We start from the raw sequence: 19,583 nt of genomic DNA, 5'->3' as shown, positions 1-19,583 counted from the left end.
GGTTTTGATCTGCATTTCTTTAATGACAATGATGTTGATTATATTTTCACATACCTTTTGTCCATCTGTACGTCTTATTTGGAAAATATCTATTTAGATCTTCTGCCCATTTTTAAATCAAATCATTAGTTTTATGAATTCATATATTTTGGATGTTAGCTCTTATTAGATATATGATTTGCAAATATTTTCTGCTGTTCAATAGGTTGCTTTTTCATTTTGTTGATGGGTCCCCTTGCTGTGCAGAAGTTTTTCAGTTTAATGTAGTTTCTCTTACTCATTTTTGTTTCTGTTACTTTTGTTTTGGTGTCAGATTCAAGAAATCATTACCAAACCTATGTGAAGAAGCTTACTGTCTGTTTTCTTCTAAAAGTTATATGGTTTCAGGTATTACTTCAAGTCTTTAACCCATTTTGAGTTAACTTTTGTGTATAGTGTAGGATAATGTAGAAGTTACATTCTTTTGCATGTTGTCTAGTTTTCCCAGCTTCATTTAAGAGGCTGTTCTTTTCCCACTGTATACCCTTGGTTCCATTATCATAAGCTAATCAACATATATATAAAAAAATGTATATTAACATATATATATATATATATATATATAGTTTTATCTCTCGACTCTCTATTCTGTATCTGTGTGGTGGTTTTTATGCAATACAATGCTATTCTAATTACTATAGCTTTATAGTATAGTTTGAAATCAGGGAGTTCACGCTTCCAGCTTTGTTCTTCTTTCTCAATACTAGGGATCTTCTGTGGTTCCATGTAAATTTTAGGATTGTTTGGTTTATTTCTGTGAAATATGCCATTGGAATTTTGATAAGGAGCACACTGAATCTGTAGACTGCCTTAGGTAGAATAGGCATTTTAACAATATTAATTCTTCCAATCCACAAGCATAGAATCTTTCCATTTATTTGTGTCCTCTTAAATTTCTTTCAATAATGCCTTATAATTTTCAATATATAAGACTTTCAACTCTTTAAATTTATTAGCCATTTTATTCTTTTCAATGCAACTGTAAGTGAAATTATTTTCTTAATTTCTCTGGTAGTTTCTTACTAGTTTATAGAGAGACAGCATATTTTTGTGCTTTGATTTTGTATCCTGCAACTTGACTAATTTTTCATTAGTTGTTTTATTTTTATTTTTCTGTGGAGTCTTCAGGGTTTTCTATATATAGTATTATACCATCTGCAATAGTGACAGTTTTACTTCTTCCTTTCCAATTTGGATGCCTTATATTTCTTTTTCTAGCCTGACTGCTCTGGCTGGGACTTCCAAAACTCTGTTGAATAAAACTAACAAAAGTGGGCATACTTAACTTCTTGCAGTTAGAGGAAAGGTTTTCAGCTTTTAACCACTGTATAGTATAGGTTTTATACTATTCTTTCATTTGGACCATACTTCTCTTTCATTTTGCTTAACTTTCTGTATTGGTTTGTACACAGCAGATGAAATCATCACCTCACTCTGTCTAAAGGAGTGATCTCACGTAAGAGATGAACCTTGTCACTCAACCCACCCTAGCTCTTGTCCTTCAAATCTTTGTGTTTGTCCAATAAGCTATGATATTTTAATAGCTCCTAGAAGATAAAGATGCTCCAAGACCTGTCAATATCTCAAAGGGGAGGATATCATTATCTAGATTCAGGCTGACTGGAAGCCAGACCTTCACTCAGCAGCTTTAAAAGTATGCAAATATATACTGTTTTGTGGGACCACAAACCCGAGTCCCACTAGCCATCAGAAGTCAGGTAATCTAGGTGTCCTATATGTAGCAATTGCAAAAATAGGAGCCCTAGACAAGTCGTGTCTGACTCTTTGTGACCCATGGACAGAGGAGCCTGACAGGCTCCTCTGTCCATGGGATTATCCAGGCAAGAATACTGAAGTGGATTGTCATTTCCCTCTCCAGGGGATCTTCCCAATCCAGGGAAAGAACCCATGTCTCTTTACATCTCTTGCTCTAGCAAGCAGGTTCCTTTACCACTAGTGCCAACTGGGAAGCCCAAGACAAGTGAGTGAGCTCATTTTTTTGGAGATGCCAGAGAGCTGGTCCAAGGAAATGTAGAGTACCAAGGTTGTGTCCATAGCCAATGTTCCTCAACAGCAGTTTGGAAAGCCACAAATCTGAAGCCTGCCCCTCAGGCCAAAGCTGCAGGACAAGCAAAGAAACATGTCTATTCAGATTCTCTGCCCATTTTCCAGTTAGATCCTTTATTCCAATTTTCAACTTAATCCAAAACTGTGGTCTGTTAGAGTATACCCAAACTGGCAAGTCTGAATCATATGGCATATTTGGCTTGTTGTGGCTCATGTAGATAGCTCTGTCAGAGACAGGAACTTGTTGTTTCCCACCAGAAACTGATGCAATTTGCTCCTTATAATATGTTAAAAATAAATGAGCTCGAAATTTCCCATTCTGACAAATGGGAACATGAATACTAGCTTATTGGAATTGAGCTTATCAGTACTGAAAGGAAGGAGAATGTGACTTGTGACAAAGTTCAGTACATGAATTATTAATAATATAAATTCACTAAGTATAAACAAAAACAGTTGTATTCCTCAACCACAATAGAAATCGGCTTTATCTAACCCACTCCAGTGTTCTTGCCTGGAGAACCCCAGGGATGGGGGAGCCTGCTGGGCTTCTGTCTATGGGGTCACACAGAGTCAGACATGACTGAAGCGACTTAGCAGCAGCAGCAAACATATTTTATAGGAACAAAAGATTTAAGTTAAACTATGCTTAAAAATAATGGGCTTCCTTCATGGTTCAGACAGTAAAGAATCTGCCTGCAATGCAGGAGACCTGGCTTCAACCCCTGGATAGGGAAAATCCCCTGGAGAAAGGAATGGCTACCCATTTCAATATTCTTGCCTGGAGAATTCCATGGACAGAGGAACCTGGAGGGGGTGGCTAGCCCATGGGGTCGCAAAGAATTGAACATGACTGAGGTACTAACATGAACAATACAGCTCATGGTAGCTTAAAATATTTCTCCTGAAACATTTAACATTAATCTATAAGAATAGTTATTGACATAGATGAAGACTTGTGTTTCATTTAGCTAAACAAAAAGAGCACCTGAAATGTTTGACAATTTTAAGCAAATTGATAAATGCTTTTCCTTTTTTTTTAACTCTTTCAGATTACATCAAGGTTCCTAAATTTTGGGTCTCTAAGGTGCTCAAGTCCAGAGGATATTTTGGTGTAGGTGAATGGCAGGTGTAGCATGCTAGTTATCAGCCATGAGAGCCATGCATATATTTTGCAGCAGGCAAAATTTGATTTTGGCTCTGTGCTAAATTTGGTAATCTTTAACAGAGATAATACTGTCTAGACTCAGAAGATGAGTGGATCATTGCTTGTGAGAAATGATTCTGGATTCATTCCATCAAATTTTTGTGACTGTCAGCATTACTTGGATTTTTGAAAATTTACTTCCACTTTATATAATTAATACACACTCTTTACTTCTGTTTTGTTTAGTTTGGAAGATAAATGCCCAAGATTGAAGATCATAATCAAAAGTCGCATTTTTTCTATGTTCTTCTTGGTCATTATTAATTCATCAGTAAGTTTACAGAATATATTTACTTACAAATAGTAGTTGTCCTTTACAAACCTTGAAAGCCTATGATTTTATGAAGTAAAAATGATAAAGCAAGAGAAAATGTTCAATTTCTTACTTATTCATGCATGGGATTATCACATTGGTTGAGTTAGGCACAGTGCTAGTGGTACATGTGTGGTACTATACACCAAGAGGTGCATATTAAAGGAGACGCTGCCAAATTCTCGGAACAGATAATATTTCAAAGCAATTTAGCATTCATACATCGTGCAGAAATATGATTAACCTGGTGACCACCAACTTCTCAGAAACCTCCCACTGATATTAAATAGAAGCCGACCACCTTCAAGAGATGTGATTAAGGCAAAAGTGAAACAACTTCATCAAGTAATAAAGCATCAGCATCCAACTTGCAGAACAAGTATCTGGTGGCCATGGCTTGAAGGTCAATCCAGGCAGGAGTGTGGTGGTGGTACTTGAAGAATATGCAGGTTTATCAATACCTTTGATAGCAAAGGTGGTACTAGGTGGAAACACATGGATCAACCACTTTTAAGTTGAATACTGCTTTAGAAAAGTTTGTCTCTAGATGTGAAGCTATGGAAAGTTTTGACTGTTTTTTAATATTTCACTTTTTTGTTTCTTTACATGTATATGCAAAAGGGTTACATAAAACAAATCTATATAAGTGCTTTTCAAAAAGATTTCCAATAAATAAAAATGTCAAGTAATGAGAAAAGCATTGCATCTTATTTTATTGGCAGTAATTCTTTTTCAGTGAAATATGATGATTCTTAATAACTGATGGTACCTTAAATCAATTAGATTAGAAATATAGCAATGAATTTTTAATGAATGACACATAACATCCTGTGAAACCTCTGCAAGTAAATCAGTAATTGGTAAACAACAGCTACCGTATATCTTTATTTTCCTCTTGAGAAGAAACTTGGAAAAAATACACATAAATATAATAATTGAGACTTGCTGATAAATCACTTCTGGTTTATCAAACAATTATTTTCAAACTGATATGCTAATTTTATATTGACATATAAATAATACAGGCACAGACCAGTTCTATTTCAATTTATTCATGTTAAAACACAAAACTCTTGACAAAACTTTTCTCTATTATTAGATTTTGGTATGAAAACATTTCAAATATGTGCCTATACCAAAATAAGAACACAGTGCTCAGAGTTCCAGCCAACTTTTATTGTCTTGAAGCTATTTATCATCTGTATATTTTCACAGTCATTCTATTTTTCTGGCTCCTTCCTGCTGTCTACCTTTTGGCCATTTACTGCTTCTCAGTGTCATTACTAGTGCATGGTCAGAAAATTTAAAAATGAAAAGTAAAAATCTGTCCATCTGGTAATTTTAATACTTCTGTTAAAGGATTCATGAGGGAGGAGGAAGATAATGTCCAAAATGAACTTATATGAATTATCAGGGAATCCCAATTATTCCAAAATTTTCTTATACAGATTCTTGAGTTTTATGTGTATGTATGCTTTCCTATAGATGAAATTTTGGGGAAAATTTTTAAGATACACAAACATGGGTTCAAGTTTATAAGGATAAAACAGCACATATATCCTTTTGGTTTCATTTTGATAAGATTAATAAAAGAGATTTTTATCATCAATTTCAGAACAGTTTGTACTTAAGACTATCACAATAGTTTAAGCACTGATTTTATCTGACTGTCTGCCACAGATTTGTTTCTGCACACGTACTTCTACATCATTTCTACAGTGTTTTGAAGACCCTATAGTATGGCATGCTTATAATAGTTCACCAGAATAGGATTAATGCACTTGAGAAAACTGCCAGTGAATACTTAGAACTTCATTTGAACCAAAGTCCAAAAGAAGATGAAAAACTTTAAAGGTTTATTTATAAAATCACCTTTAAGACTGTTCTACTACTCTGTGAATAAATAACATTCCACAAATCCATCTTTATAAGAAAAGTTAAAATAGTGATAAAACTTTAAAAACTCATTTTTCTGAACTTACAGCACTACAATATTTTTATTAAAAAGGTTTATATTTTTGTTATTAATGTTGTACTACATCAATCATGTTAATATAATTTTCATTAATTCACTTCAATTAAAAACCAACTGTCTACAGAAAACTCCTGCATTTGCAATCTTGCTCAATCAAGAAAGGCAAAGTATACAATATTTGTGCTCAGAAGTTCAGTCTTGTCCAACTCTTTGCAACCCCATGGACTATACAGCCCATGAGGCTCCTCTGTCCATGGGATTTTCCAGGCAAGAATATTTCAGTGAGCTGCCATTTCCTTCTCCAATACAATATTTAATAAGATGTCTCTCAATCAGACTGCTTCCTATTCAAAGTAATTTCTAGAAAAATTTGTTCCCTATAAGTTATCATGTCTTCTATATCTTTGTAGAAAAGCATTTCTTCAATGGACAACAGCTTATAGTTATTCAGGCTGAATGTTGACTTGCTCTGTACAGCATTTAACATCTTTAGGGATGTTGTCACTGAATCACTCAAAGAAGAACAAACTGGGAAAATACGAGCATTCCACAAGCTCAAACATGTCTTGTTTCCAGAGAATAGTTCCTCTGTAACTTTGAGATTCCAAATGTCTAAGCATGACAGGAAACAGACCCCAAAGAATTGAAGTAACTTTACATCTGACAATGTTTTAACATTCTTTTTCAAGTTGTCTTGCACTCCACATGCCATTGTTGAATACTTTAAGTGTCCATTCATCTTCAAGCTTAAGGAACACACAAAAGAATATGCAGGCAGGACAGCTGTTGTTTTGACATAAGCACCACTAATGATGCAATTTTCCCCAACTGAAACATCAGGCCCCAATCTGGAATACTCCACAACTGAGCCAGGTGTCACAGAACATGTTGAATCCAGTATACTTTGGATAATACAGGGTTTGTTAGTAGAATATTCTGGTATCGATGGAAAGAGGCTAAAAGCTATAGACTGTAAGCCAAGCTCTGACTTCAAACTGCTATCTGCAGTAAAATGAAACAAATATTCTTCTGTTGTTCCAATGTGATAAAATTTGGAGTTATTAAGAACAACAACATTTAATGGTGTTCCTTTAAGAAGATGAAATATTCTCTGCCTCATGTCTACCAACTCTGACTCTTCCTTAGTAACATTTGATGTGTTTTTGGTGTACTCCACAGTTGCTCCAGGTCCCAAAGCCTGAAGAAAGTCTCCATAGGCATCTATTTCACAGTGTAGCGTACCTATTTTTTCATAAAAAGCAAGTAACTTTTTTGCTGTTTTATGGTCCATGTAAAATAGGCTGTCTGTGTAGACATACTCAGGCTCTAATTTAAGAGAAGGTATGTCACTCCCAGCAAATTCCTGTTGAAAAAAATTTCTAGGTCTACACACAGCATCAAACTCATACATTTCTTCTATGCTAGGTTTATGAAGGAAACGATGGCAACTTCTGTATTCGAGGTCTCTATATTCTAAATGGTTAAAAGGTTCTAAGACAAACACTCCGTGTGTTGTACCAACAGTCAAACTAGAAGGATGAGCTAAAGCAGTAAAGCCAGGTTTGTCAAACCTAATAAACTCAGATTCTCCAATACTATAAAGTTCAATATCATCTGCACAGGTAATCAGAATCCCAGGATTCATATGTGAGGGGAAATCAATATACATGGCTAGTTTTAATTCCAACATCTGATAAATGGGGCTACCAAAAGGTAAAGCAGTGAAAATTTTCCCCAGAGCGCTTGCACTTGGAAGGCGTTGACTGTAGCCACCTATATAGAATTGAACAAAATAACTGTTTTATAATGTTTATAAGATTGTTTGTAAGATTTAAAAATGTAGGAGCATCAGTTACAACTCAAAATATCTCTAAAGATATTTAAAATATATGCATTACTATACCCTAGGAAAGAATAATAAATTTCAAATTTCAAATTCAAAGAGCAATTCTCCTGTAAAGATTTGATATAATGCAGTTCTAGACTAGGAAAGAATTCTAAATATGCTTCACAGGCTATGACACTTTTTTGAATCAACTATAGAACAAGTAAAAAGGAAAATGAGCAAAAATATGATCTTGTATCTACAGTTTAAATAGTAAATTTCAACCATGTGTAAACTACCATATTAAAAATCCACTCTATGGGAGAAAAATGTCACCAAAAAACCAGTATACATAATTATCTATTAAAGACTAATTTCCAGTTGCAACATTTTTCATCAAATTATTACCTACATTTAAAAGCAGTAAAGGTACATTCATATAAAAGCATTTTACAATATATACTTGTTTTTAATTTAAAAAGGCTTTTCCAACAATGATGAGCCATATGACTTAATTCCTTGAAAAGTGTGTTCTCTTAAATACATTAAATACACTATAATTGGTTACATCATTTTATGTAACTATGTAACTAATTATAGTGAGAGGCAGTAGAAAGAGTCACATAAAAATGGGTTTAAATTCTGGTATACCATTTTTTAATTGTTTGTATTTACTCTAAGACAGCAGATGTGGAATAACGCTTTATCATAATTATTATATAATAATTATTATTATAAGGTCAATAATAGATATAAAGTACTCACCTCAGAGTACATTGTTCAACCAACAAGAGTTAATACTTTCTTTTTCATTTTCCAAATACTAACCAACAGTAAAATTTCGCATTACAAGAATTACCTATTTTTATTTATACTTGACCCTGGAAGAGTAAGGGTTTGAACTACACCAATTCCTTTATATAGGATTTTTTTCAATAAATACTGTAAGACTGTATGACCCCAGGTTGGTTGAATCCCTGATGAGAAACTGTGTATATGCAGAGTGGAACCACCTCTATAGAAGTTCAACTACGAAGTTACATGCAGATTTCAGACTGTGTAAGGGTCAAGACTGTGTAAACCCTGTGTTATTCAAGGATCAATTGTATATATTTTCTGGTGTCTAACTTAATTTTTACTAAATTGGTAATAATAACGTTCTGGAATAAAACTCTAAGCCTTTTTTTTTAACCTTTTAAATTAACCTTAAAATTAGAACTTGGATACTTTACTTGATATCATCTTTAAAAAGAATTGTTCTGTGTGTGAATCATAAGAAATGAAAAGTGCCTTGGTAACCATATGGACAAATGGTTCTAAAATATCTGTAACTGAACAGTGCAGGTCCATGACAAAGTTTCACCAGTCCTCAGTTCACAGAGGGAAAGTAACAGAGGTTTCTATCATATAACCAAAATTTTAATACAACCAAGCTTGTCCAATTTGAAAACTATCCTTTATTCTGAGATTATTTCTTTCTTATATTTCTACCGCCTTATTTGTATGGGATTTCCCCTCTCTTATACTTTGTCAACTCTATGTTCTGCCATCACCTTTTCTTTTGTTTTTAAACTCTTTAAGGATTATAGACTTTGGCGACCAATAACTAGATAAAAATGTGTAAAAGAAGGTTTTGTCTGAAGTCTGGTAATCATAGTACTAATGCAGCCTCTCCCCTAAAGCAAGAATCCTTTCTAAAGCATTATCAAGAAATGCTCATATTTCGATGAGTTCTATCTTAGGGAAATGGAACAATATCCATGAAAAGCTGATAATGTACGTGATCCATAATTTTAAAGTTAAATTTTGTGAAAGATATTATGCTACTAACAACCTAACAATATCAAGAAATACATGAAATATTTGCTTCCAAAGCAGAATTAACTTCAAAACAAAAGAACAAAATGAAAGAAAGAAGTATTGGTATGGGTAAAAAACATCCCTGAGATATCATGGGTAAAATACTAAAAGAAAATGTATATTAGTAAAGTATAACATTACCAGAGTGAATTAATAGGATGGTAAAAGAATTCCATTCATCTCCATAAAGCTTTTCCAAACATCGAAGGGCACAAAGGGTTGATCCTCCATTTCCTTAAAGTTAAAAAGCAGGGTTTATTTTATTACAGTAAATTTAGGTGTTATAACTTTGAGGATAAGATCCTTTGGCTAAAATTAACTAGGCAGAGAGCAAAGGCACAGGCAAAAGAATCAAATTAAATACACATTTCCTGGCAATTAAATAATTAGTAATAAAACCCAGAGATCAGGACTTGGTAATAAAAGTTGAGTTAATCCTTTCATGAAAATAGTAATATAAAGAAAGAAATGATAAATTAGGCACTAGAAGACTATAAATTTGCACATTCATTTGGACTTAAGAACCATAAAATTCATTAAAATAATTCTCCCATATGATCAAATATGTGCCTTAGATTTACTCTCCAAAAAGGTTTTTAGAACCTGATTTCCTAAAAATCATGTAAGTTTCCTAAAAATTTACAAATGTAAGTAAATGTAACTTCCATTTACTCGTTACCTTGGACAAGTTACCTAACATTTTGTGCCTAAATCTCATTCAAACATCAGAATCACAGAAGTACTGGCCACATTTTACAAAGGTTAAAACATTGGCTAATTAGGACATGCCAATATTAAATATAAATACCCTAAATCTGGTATCAAGGGGCTTCCGCTTTAAGTATCACATGGAAAATGGCCCCCAGAAAAATGGCATGTATTTTTATTTATAAGGGAAGGTCAAAAGGCAAAGATGACAACTTATTTTTAAAAGTAAACATCTTACAATAATTATGCAATTAGACTATGCTCTTTCACATTGTGCATTGTGGTCTCAAGAGGCAGTATGTATTCTTCCTAACTTGCTCCCTTCATTTAATTTCTGAACAAACTGTGGAGTTTGGAGGGAACTTAAAAGAGCTACGGATAAGGTTCAAAGAAATGTTTACCATCAAAATACATTTTACTAAAACTAATAAATTTTAACATAGAATATTCTGGAAGTTTTCCATGGTATGTCCAAAATGTGCAAAAACACCTGCCATCCCTTTTATCTTTCTTAAAAAGTGAATTTACATTAAAATTTTTATATTTGTAAAGACTACAGGTGGAAACACACATAGTCCATAAACTGCAAGCCACAGGAAAACTTTTCTTCAATGATTATTCTACCCACAACTTATGATATAAATCTAACCATAAACACATACCAATTTTGGCTCCAGCAGGATCAACAAAAACATGATATTGAACTCCAAGGGGTAACTCCTTTTTTTTCAGCTTTTCTGAAAGCTGTTGCTTATAAGCAAGTTCCTGTTTTTCATCAGCTGCTGTAATTGCAACAATGTCCCAGAATTCTCCAGCTGCCATAGATTTGCCTATGTGCAAAAAGAAAGAAAAGATAAATATTATTAGAATTCTCTGTTACAGGTTTTACCTATTTGGAAAAAAGGAAGAAAGAGGCGACAGTATCTCCAAAAATGTATCTTCTTCTTTTGAGAATTTGGGAATAATGAGTGTCCAGCTAGCAGGATTCAAAATAATTCCAATAAGGATAGTTGACAAATTCTTTTTCTCTTGTAAGGACTGTTGACAAATTCTATTTCTTCCTCTCTTTTAGATCCCTTATTCCTTTTTTGGTCTATCATTCCATTTACTTAGATATTCTGAGAGTTAAAATGTTTCTTGATTAAGAGAAGCACTTTTGACTTGCTAAAGATGAGCTCAATTCTTAAATAAAAAGAGGAGCCAAAGTAATCAATGAATCTCCAGCTTTGAAAATCAATTTTCACATATGGGTAGGACTTAATGTTTGTTGGCTAAGAAATATTAAACCCAGGGATCTACTGCTACAATGCTGGTGTTTATAAATATGGACACATTAATTTTTAATTACCTTAAGCTGAATCATGCAAGCTTACAAAGGTTATTGGAGAATGATACCAAATTCCGGATAACAGAAAAGTTCCCAATTCCTTGAACTCAACAAAAGATAGACTGAACTTTTGGTTGATGGTGAGGTTATCTAAGTACTATTTTCTGTATTTTTAAGAGCAGTAATGTCGATAAAAACATAACCTATTAGATAGTTGTACAAGAAATGACAAGTGGTATAGTCTTTTAAAAAAATTAAAAAAAATTTTTCTAACCCTTTAAATATTTTGTTCATAATTCCTCCATATTGTTTGGCTTTTCTCTTAGTAAGCGTTCACATTATGGAACAAATTGGTGAAATAGGTAGGGACTGGAAGAAAGTTAAAATTGTATTTATAAGCGTCAAAACACTATGCTTTAGATCTTTTAGGTTTATTTGAAGTAATTTTTGTTAATGAACTAACCAAATGTTTAACTTGTATTTATAGCTTCACCAGTCAGGCTAATAAGTGTCTTTCTTCTCCATTCTCCTCACACATATGCAATAAGAAGTAAACTTAAAGGAGGAAAGTAACAAGCACAACGTAAAGAAAGCAGAGTGACAGAAGAATAAAAAACAGGAACATTAGCTCCGCCTGGGCCAGTGTCCTAGGTCCGCAGGTGATTAGTAAAAGGAAGTGGCATTCCAGCAAATATCCCAGCACGTAAAGCACTCCTTCTATCCACTGCAGGGGAGGTGCCAGGGTTCCTCCTTTGGTACCTCTAAGCTCTGAAAACCTCTGCAACCTTCGCTGGGTGGCTTCTCGCAAAGATCGGCCGGCAGGGGCACTTTCAGCTTCCATAGTTTCACCTTTCCCAAGGCCGCCGAGGACTTCCAGGTATGCCGCAGGCAAGCATCGTACGCATGCGCCCTGGGACATAACCTGGTCTTTGGTCGGGTTTCGCGTCTGTCCCGCCCCCTGCGTGCGTCCTTTACGTAACCACGCCCCCGAAGCTCTCTGGCCCGCCTAGGCAAAACGACGATGGGGTCAGCGCAGAGCCTCGCCCCGTTCCCGTAGTAACGGTCTCCGGAACGGAAATGGCCACCTAGAGATTTGTCGGACAGTGCCGGGTCTGGGCCGCTAGTTCCCAACTCATAAGGCATTGCAGCCCGATAGACCCGGTAAGTGGTTCAGTTTGGGCGACGAAATTTCGAGAATTCACCAGTGTAAGGAGAATTCGAAACTACAGCCTATCTTGTAGCTTTCTCTCAAAGGTGATTCGTCCTAAGCGTGGTTTCTTTTAGCCAGAAGCAGTTCCCAAGGATCTCTTGAAAGATAATTCCTAATCCTTGGATCGTCATCTGAAGCCATCTGCTCCATCCCCAGTGTTCAGATACACATTCTGAACTTTTAAAATCCATATTTATTCAGGAGGCTTTGTGGCTTCTTTCTCCTTGCATTACCAGAGAGTGAGCCTCACCATCTCTCTCAGTTTTGAGATCACTTAATAAGCTTTGGGAAATTGTATAAACTTATGCAATGAGGCCCTTAACATTTGTGGTATTTTGGGCTGTTTCTTTGGCATCGTTTCGTGTACGAAGATTAATCTAGAACTTTCAGTTGCATCCCTGGGAATAATCAGTTTTATTGGACGTGTTTCTGTTAGGTACCGATAAATAAGTGTATTCCTTTGTAAAGCACGAGTTTATGATGAGTTTTACAGATTCTTCTTTCATCTTTATACATGAGAAAGCTATGAATCGGAAAGAATAGTGACTTAGTCAAGGTCTCACAATTAGCACTAGAGAGAAGATTTAAGCAGGATATTTCAGTTCCAAACTCAGAAATCATTCTACTGCACGGTACAATTTAAGAAGACTGTCCTCATTAAAGTTTTCATCAGCAACTTAAACATTCAAGGGCTTACAAGTTACTACCACGAATTTAACTTAGTTTTTTCTTCTAAAGTCTTAACCCTGTTATTCAATTCTGTACTTAGAAAGCATTTGAGTAAAAAGGGAAATTACTCTCTTGTCGTTTTATTGTTTAAAAGCTTTCTTTTCTGTTAATAAAAAAATGCATTAAGAATGTTTAGAAAATATAGAATACTTAATGAGGTGAGTGAATGAAAGGAAAAAAATGGCAAGAGAGAAGGTCAGAGAGATGACAACAGCCTAAATAAAAGATTTTCCTTTACTGAGTGAAACAAAGCCATTGCTGGGTTTTTATGCAACTTCCTTAATGTTTGAAAAGAGCATGTAGAAATGTGAAAATAAACTGTAATGGAAGATGAGGCAATGATAGAAACAGGGAGACTTGTGTAGAAGCTTCTCCAGCAAAACATGTGAGAGCTGGTGAAGTCTTGGCCAGTATAGTAACAATGGAGGTGATGAGAACTTGGTTAGATTCTGGATGTATGTTTGAAAGCACAAATAATACAATTTGTTAACAGAATGGCTCTGGAATGTGAAAGAAAGCGGAGTCATGGATAACTGCTTGAAGGCCAGAGGGACAAGTGAAATGGGAAAGACTATGGATTAGGAAGTCTAGAGACAGTTATTGGGATAGCACGGGGAGTTCAACATTTGGTTTTGGGCACATAAAATATACAGATGTATATGTATGCAATGCATATGTAATGGGCACTTGAGTGTGTATGCGTTTGTTTGCATTGTACATGAATTTGGACTTTGCGAGACCAATCTGGGCTGGAGATATAATTTGAGGAGTTGTCAGCAGATAAGTTTAAGTGAAGTCGCTCAGTCATGTCCTACTCTTTGCGACCCAGTGGACTGTAGCCCACCATGTTCCTCTGTCCATGGGATTTTCCAGGCAGGAGTACTGGAGTGGGTTGCCATTTCCTTCTCCAGAGGATCTTCCCAACCCAGGGATCAAACCCAGATCTCCCGCATTATAAGCAAGATGCTTTACTGTCTTAAGCCACCAGATAAAAGGAGTTAATTTTTAAATTATAGAACTAAATAATTATAGCCCTAAGGAAAGAAAATCAGTAGAGCCTATTAGCTGAGGGATTGTGTTAATACTATATCAGCTATGGTTTTTGTCCTTCCTCTGCCTTTTCTATTTTCTTCAAATTTTTACTAATATTAATTTTTAAGTAAAAAATGAAAAGAAATGTTATATACTGTGTGATTGGGAATAAATATCTTTGGCAGTTGATTATACTGGTAAAAAAAGTTAATGGATTTTATTTAAGTTTATGTTTTATATAATCAGACAGTGTGATATAGTTGTTTGAACAGTCATAAGCTACAGTGACCAGAATAAAATAAATCGATAAAAGATTAGCTCAGTTCAGTCGCTCAGTCGTGTCCGACTCTTCACGACCCCATGAATCGCAGCAGGCCAGTCCTCCCTGTCCATCACCAGCTCTGGGAGTTCACTCAGACTCACGTCCATTGAGTCAGTGATGCCATCCAGCCATCTCATCCTCGATTGTCCCCTTCTCCTGTCCCCAATCCCTCCCATCATCAAAGCCTTTTCCAATGAGTCAACTCTTCGCATGAGGTGGCCAAAGTACTGGAGTTTCAGCTTTAGCATCATTCCTTCCAAAGAAATCCCAGGGCTGATCTCCTTCAGAATGGACTGGTTGGATCTCCTTGCAGTCCAAGGGACTCTCAAGAGTCTTCTCCAACACCACACTTCAAAAGCATCAATTCTTTGGCGCTCAGCCTTCTTCACAGTCCAACTCTCACATCCATACATGATCACAGGAAAAACCATAGCCTTGACTAGACGGACCTTAGTCGACAAAGTAAGTAGTAACCCATTATTCTGTATAGAATGGAAATGATGTGATTGATCTTGAGTTCCATATTTTAAAAGGGACATCAGACAAACCAAACCATAATAAGTTGAAAAAAAGATATTCTTTGGGGGCATTTGGGCTTTTTTTTTTCCTATTGGAAGAGAGTATGTGAAGAAGTGCCATAAAAAGAAGTGAAATAGACTTTTGAAGAACTTTTCTGAGTTATAGTTTACATACCATTAACTTTACCTGTTTTAAGTGAGAAGTTTCGTGATTTTCGGTAAATGTACAGAGTTGTGTAACTGTGACCACATACCAGGTACAGAGTTCCATTATCCAAATAAGATGTTTTGCTTTGGCCACCTCATGCGAAGGGTTGACTTATTGGAAAAGACCCTGATGATGGGAGGGATTGGGGAGGAGAAGGGGACGACAGAGGATGAGATGGCTGGATGGCATCACTGACTTGATGCACGTGAGTTTGAGTGAACTCCGGGAGTTGGTGATGGACAGGGAGGCCTGGCATGCTGCGATTCATGGGGTCACAAAAAGTCGGACACGACTGAGCGACTGAACTGAATTGTGCTTATTAACAATAATACCAGTGTACTTATTTTTATCACTATGGGCAAAACTATGAAGGTTGTGTGAAAATTGTTGTGAGACATTAAATTTTTATTCTCCTTCATAAAAAGAAGCTGAATCCAAATGAGGTCTCAGATTATGGACCATGGAGCTCAGGTTCTTGGCTTGGCCCGTTTATGCCGGGGTTCTTATTGTTTCTATTATTTGAGTATCATCTCTCTGTTTAACCACTCTTCCTCCTCTTACTCTTCCTGATGTGGAGTGGAAAGCAAAAAATCTCTCTCTCTCTCTCTCTCTCTCTCTCTTTTTTTTTTTTACTGTTTTCTTTCTTTGGATTTTTTTACTCAGCTAGTCTGGTCTCAACCTATTCACTATTTTTTCCCCACTGTGTCCTATTGAAGAAATCTTCACCTCCTTTCTTTAGGGCAAAGTGAAACCTTCTCCCCTAACTTGCTTTGCTTTCTTTATTTTTTAAAGCAGTTTTAGGTTCATGGCAGAATTTAGAAGATGGTACAGAGGTTTCCAATACACCCCACACAGGCATAGCCTCCCTTATTGTCAGCATACCTACCAGAGTGGTACATGTGTTGAAATTGACGAACCTACAATAATACATCATGATCACCCAAAGTCTGTGGTTTCCCTTACAATTCACTCTTGGTCTTTTTATTTTGTGGGTTTGGACACAGTATAACGACATGTATACATTGTTATAATACTATTCAGAGTAGTTTAGCTCTCCTAAAATCCTCTGTGCTCTGCCTATTCATCCCTCTCCCCAAATCTTGCATCTGCTGATATTTGTGCTTTCATGTTTTCCTTTCTCCAGAATATCATATGGGTAGAATTCTAAGTATATAGCCCTTTTATATTGGCTTATTTCACTAAGTACTATGCATTTAAGATTACACCATGTCTTTTCATTGCTTGCTCAGTTCACTTCAGTTCAGTCGCTCAGTCGTGTCCAACTCTCTGCGACTCTTTGCACGCCAGGTCTCCCTATCCATCACCAATTCCCGGAGTCCACTTAAACCCATGTGCCTCGAGTCGGTGATGCCATGCAACCATCTCATCCTCTGTCGTCCCCTTCTCCTCCTGACCTCGATCTTTCCCAGCATCAGGGTCTTTTCAAATGACTCAGCTCTTCGCATCAGGTGGCTAAAGTATTGGAGTTTCAGCTTCAACATCAGTCCTTCCATTGAACACCCAGGACTGATCTCCCTTAGGACGGACTTGTTGGATCTCCTTGCAGTCCAAGGGACTCTGAAGAGCCTTCTCCAATACCACAGTTAAAAGCATCAATTCTTCTGTGCTCAGCTTTCTTTATAGTCCAACACTCACATCCATACATGACCACTGAAAAAACCATAGCCTTGACTAGACGGACCTTTGTTGGCAAAGTAATGTCTCTGCTTTTCAGTATGCTATCTAGGTTGCTCATAACTTTCCTTCCAAGGAGTATCTTTTAATTTCATGGCTGCAGTCACCATCTGCAGTGATTTTGGAGCCCAGAAAAATAAAGTCAGCCACTGTTTCCATTGTTTCCCCATCTACTTGCCATGAAGTGATGGGACCGGATGCCATGATCTTAGTTTTCTGAATGTTGAGCTTTAAGCCAACTTTTTCACTCTCCTCTTTCACTTTCATCAAGAGGCTCTTTAGTTCTTCTTCACTTTTCTGCCATAAGGGTGGTGTCATCTGCATATCTGAGGTTATTGATATTTCTCCCGGCAATCTTGATTCCAGCTTGTGCTTCCTTTAGCCCAGCATGATGTACTCTGTATATAAGTTAAGTAAGTAGGGTGACAATATACAGCCTTGAGTATATACATACTCCTTTTCCTATTTGGAACCAGTGTGTTGTTCCATGTCCTATTCTAAATGTTGCTACTTGACCTGCATACAGGTTTCTCAAGAGGCAGGTCAGGTGGTGTGGTAGTCCCATCTCTTTCAGAATTTTCCACAGTTTATTGTGATCCACACAGTCAAAGGCTTTGGCATAGTCAATAAAGCAGAAATAGATGCTTTTTCTGGAACTCTCTCGCTTTTTCGATAATCTGGCGGATGTTGGCAACTTGATCTATCGTTCCTCTGCCTTTTCTAAAACCAGCTTGAATATCTGGAAGTTCATGGTTCACGTATTGCTGAAGCCTGGCATGGAGAATTTTGAGCAGTACTCTACCAGCGTGTGAGATGAGTGCAGTTGTGCAGTAGTTTGAACATTCTTTGGCATTGACTTTCTTTGGGATTGGAATGAACACTGACCTTTTCCAATCCTGTGGCCACTGCTGAGTTTTCCAGATTTACTGGCATATTGAGCGCATTGCTTGATAGCTAATTTATTTTTAGTCCTCAATAAATACTCCCTTGCCTGATGTACCACAGGTTATTTATGCATTCAGTTACTGAAGTATTTCTTGATTCTTCCCAATTTTGATGATGAGGGAGGCCTGGCGTGCTGCGATTCATGGGGTCGCAGAGTCAGACACGACTGGGCGACTTTACTGAACTGTACTGAAAGCTGCTATAAATATCCATGTGCCTGATAATATGTTAAATAAGTTTTCAACTTCTCTGGGTAAATACCAAAGAATGCACTGCTGGATTTTATGGGAAGAATATGTTTAGTTTTTTTGAGAAACCAACAAACTCATTTCCAGAGTGGCTATATGATTTTGCCTTCCTACAGGAATGAATTAAAGTTCCTGTTGCTCTGCATCCTTGTCAGCAGTTTGTGTTATCAGTATTAGACTTTTGGCCATTCTAATTAGGTGTGTAATGGTATCTCATTCTTGTCTTAATTTTCTTGTTCCTGATGACATGTGATGAGAAGCAACTTTCATATGATTATTTGCCACTTTTCTATCTTCTTTACTGAAGTTTGTATTAAGATTTGCCTTTTATTTTTACCTAGTTCATTTTCTTATTGTTGAATTTTGAGTTTTTTGTACATTTTTAGTGAGTCCTTTATCACATGTGACTTTTACAAAAGATTTTCTCCCAGTCTGTGACTTGTCTTCTCATTCCTTTGGCATTAACTTTTGCAGATCATGTTTTTAATATTAAAGAACTGTAGGTTATAACATATTTCTTTCATGGATTATGTTTATGATTTATCTAACAAATCATCATCATCCCTAATGTCATCTAGGTTTTCTCCTAAGTGATTTTCTAAGAGTTTTATAGTTTTATGTTTTATATTTAGGTAATATAGTCAATTTGATTTAATTTTCTTGAAGATATAAAATCTGTGTTCAGATTGTTTTTTTTTTCCCCCCATGTGAATGTCCAGCTGTTTCAGCACCATTTGTTGGAAATATGTCTTTGCTCCATTGCAGTTGATTGTATTCATGTCTGTCTGTTTCTTAGCTCTCTATTCTGGTTCCATTGATCTACCTCTTTTCTTGGCAGTACTATTTTGTTTTGATCACTATAGCTTTTAGTGAGTCTTAAAGTCAGGCAGTGTCATTTTTCTAACTTTGTTCTTCTCCTTAAATATTGTGTTTGGGGGATCTCTTGCCACTTTATATAAAATTTAGAATCAGTTTGTCAATATCGATAAATAATTTGCTGAGATTTTGACTGGTGTTGTCTTGAATGAAAAGATAAATTGGGAAACTGACATATTGACAGTACTGAATCAGTCTATCCATGAACATTACGTCTTTCTGCATTCATTTATTCTTCAAATTTCTCATTAGCATTTTTGTTTGTTTTTCTTGTTTTTTTTTTTTTTCATTTACACAGAAATATTTTATTTTTGGTAGTGGTAAATGGAAATGATGTGTTTTTAACTCATTCATTGCTGGTATAAGAGAAGTGTTTGACTTTTGTGTTTTAACCCTCAATCTACAACTTTGATGTAACCACTTAGTATTAATTGTTCCAAGAGTATTTGTCTAGTCTTTTGAATTTCCTACACTGATGA

General features: G+C 35.9%; 2 protein-coding genes across 6 annotated transcripts in view; one reads left to right on the top strand and one right to left on the bottom strand.

Annotated features, from left to right (window-relative positions):
* Positions 1–4,658: 4,658 nt before the first annotated feature.
* Positions 4,659–12,281, bottom strand: FPGT (fucose-1-phosphate guanylyltransferase). 2 transcript variants are annotated; one of them, XM_069594733.1, is made up of 4 exons: positions 12,081–12,281; positions 10,657–10,824; positions 9,428–9,520; positions 4,659–7,374 (listed from the first exon to the last, which is right to left on the bottom strand). In XM_069594733.1, exons 1-4 carry the CDS (start codon positions 12,238–12,240, stop codon positions 5,930–5,932), a joined length of 1,866 nt encoding a protein of 621 aa, XP_069450834.1. In that variant the 5' UTR covers positions 12,241–12,281; the 3' UTR covers positions 4,659–5,929. The 2 variants fall into 2 exon arrangements, with proteins under 2 accessions (XP_069450834.1, XP_069450842.1); XM_069594741.1 differs by having other exon boundaries at positions 4,659–6,843; positions 12,081–12,279.
* A 34-nt stretch (positions 12,282–12,315) lies between these two features.
* Positions 12,316–19,583, top strand: part of LRRIQ3 (leucine rich repeats and IQ motif containing 3) — a 198,738-nt gene continuing 191,470 nt past the window's right edge. For all 4 annotated transcript variants that reach the window (XM_069594697.1, XM_070292099.1, XM_070292159.1 and 1 more), the window contains exon 1: positions 12,316–12,482. The gene's annotated coding sequence lies outside the window, so the exon portion shown is untranslated. The remainder of the gene's footprint in view (positions 12,483–19,583) is intronic.

This window comes from Ovis canadensis, chromosome 1 (assembly GCF_042477335.2).
Source record: "Ovis canadensis isolate MfBH-ARS-UI-01 breed Bighorn chromosome 1, ARS-UI_OviCan_v2, whole genome shotgun sequence".
Lineage (NCBI taxonomy): Eukaryota > Metazoa > Chordata > Mammalia > Artiodactyla > Bovidae > Ovis > Ovis canadensis.
This window is presented reverse-complemented; position numbering and strand designations above follow the sequence as displayed.

Coding starts and splice junctions, on each gene's coding strand:
- FPGT (XM_069594733.1), bottom strand. CDS start 12,240: ATGTCCCAGGGCGCATGCGTACGATGCTTGCCTGCGGCATACCTGGAA. Junction 10,825..12,080: donor GAGGTTTTCAGAGCTTAGAG/GTACCAAAGGAG, acceptor TTTTGCACATAG/GCAAATCTATGGCAGCTGGA. Junction 7,375..9,427: donor CATCCTATTAATTCACTCTG/GTAATGTTATAC, acceptor AATTCTATATAG/GTGGCTACAGTCAACGCCTT.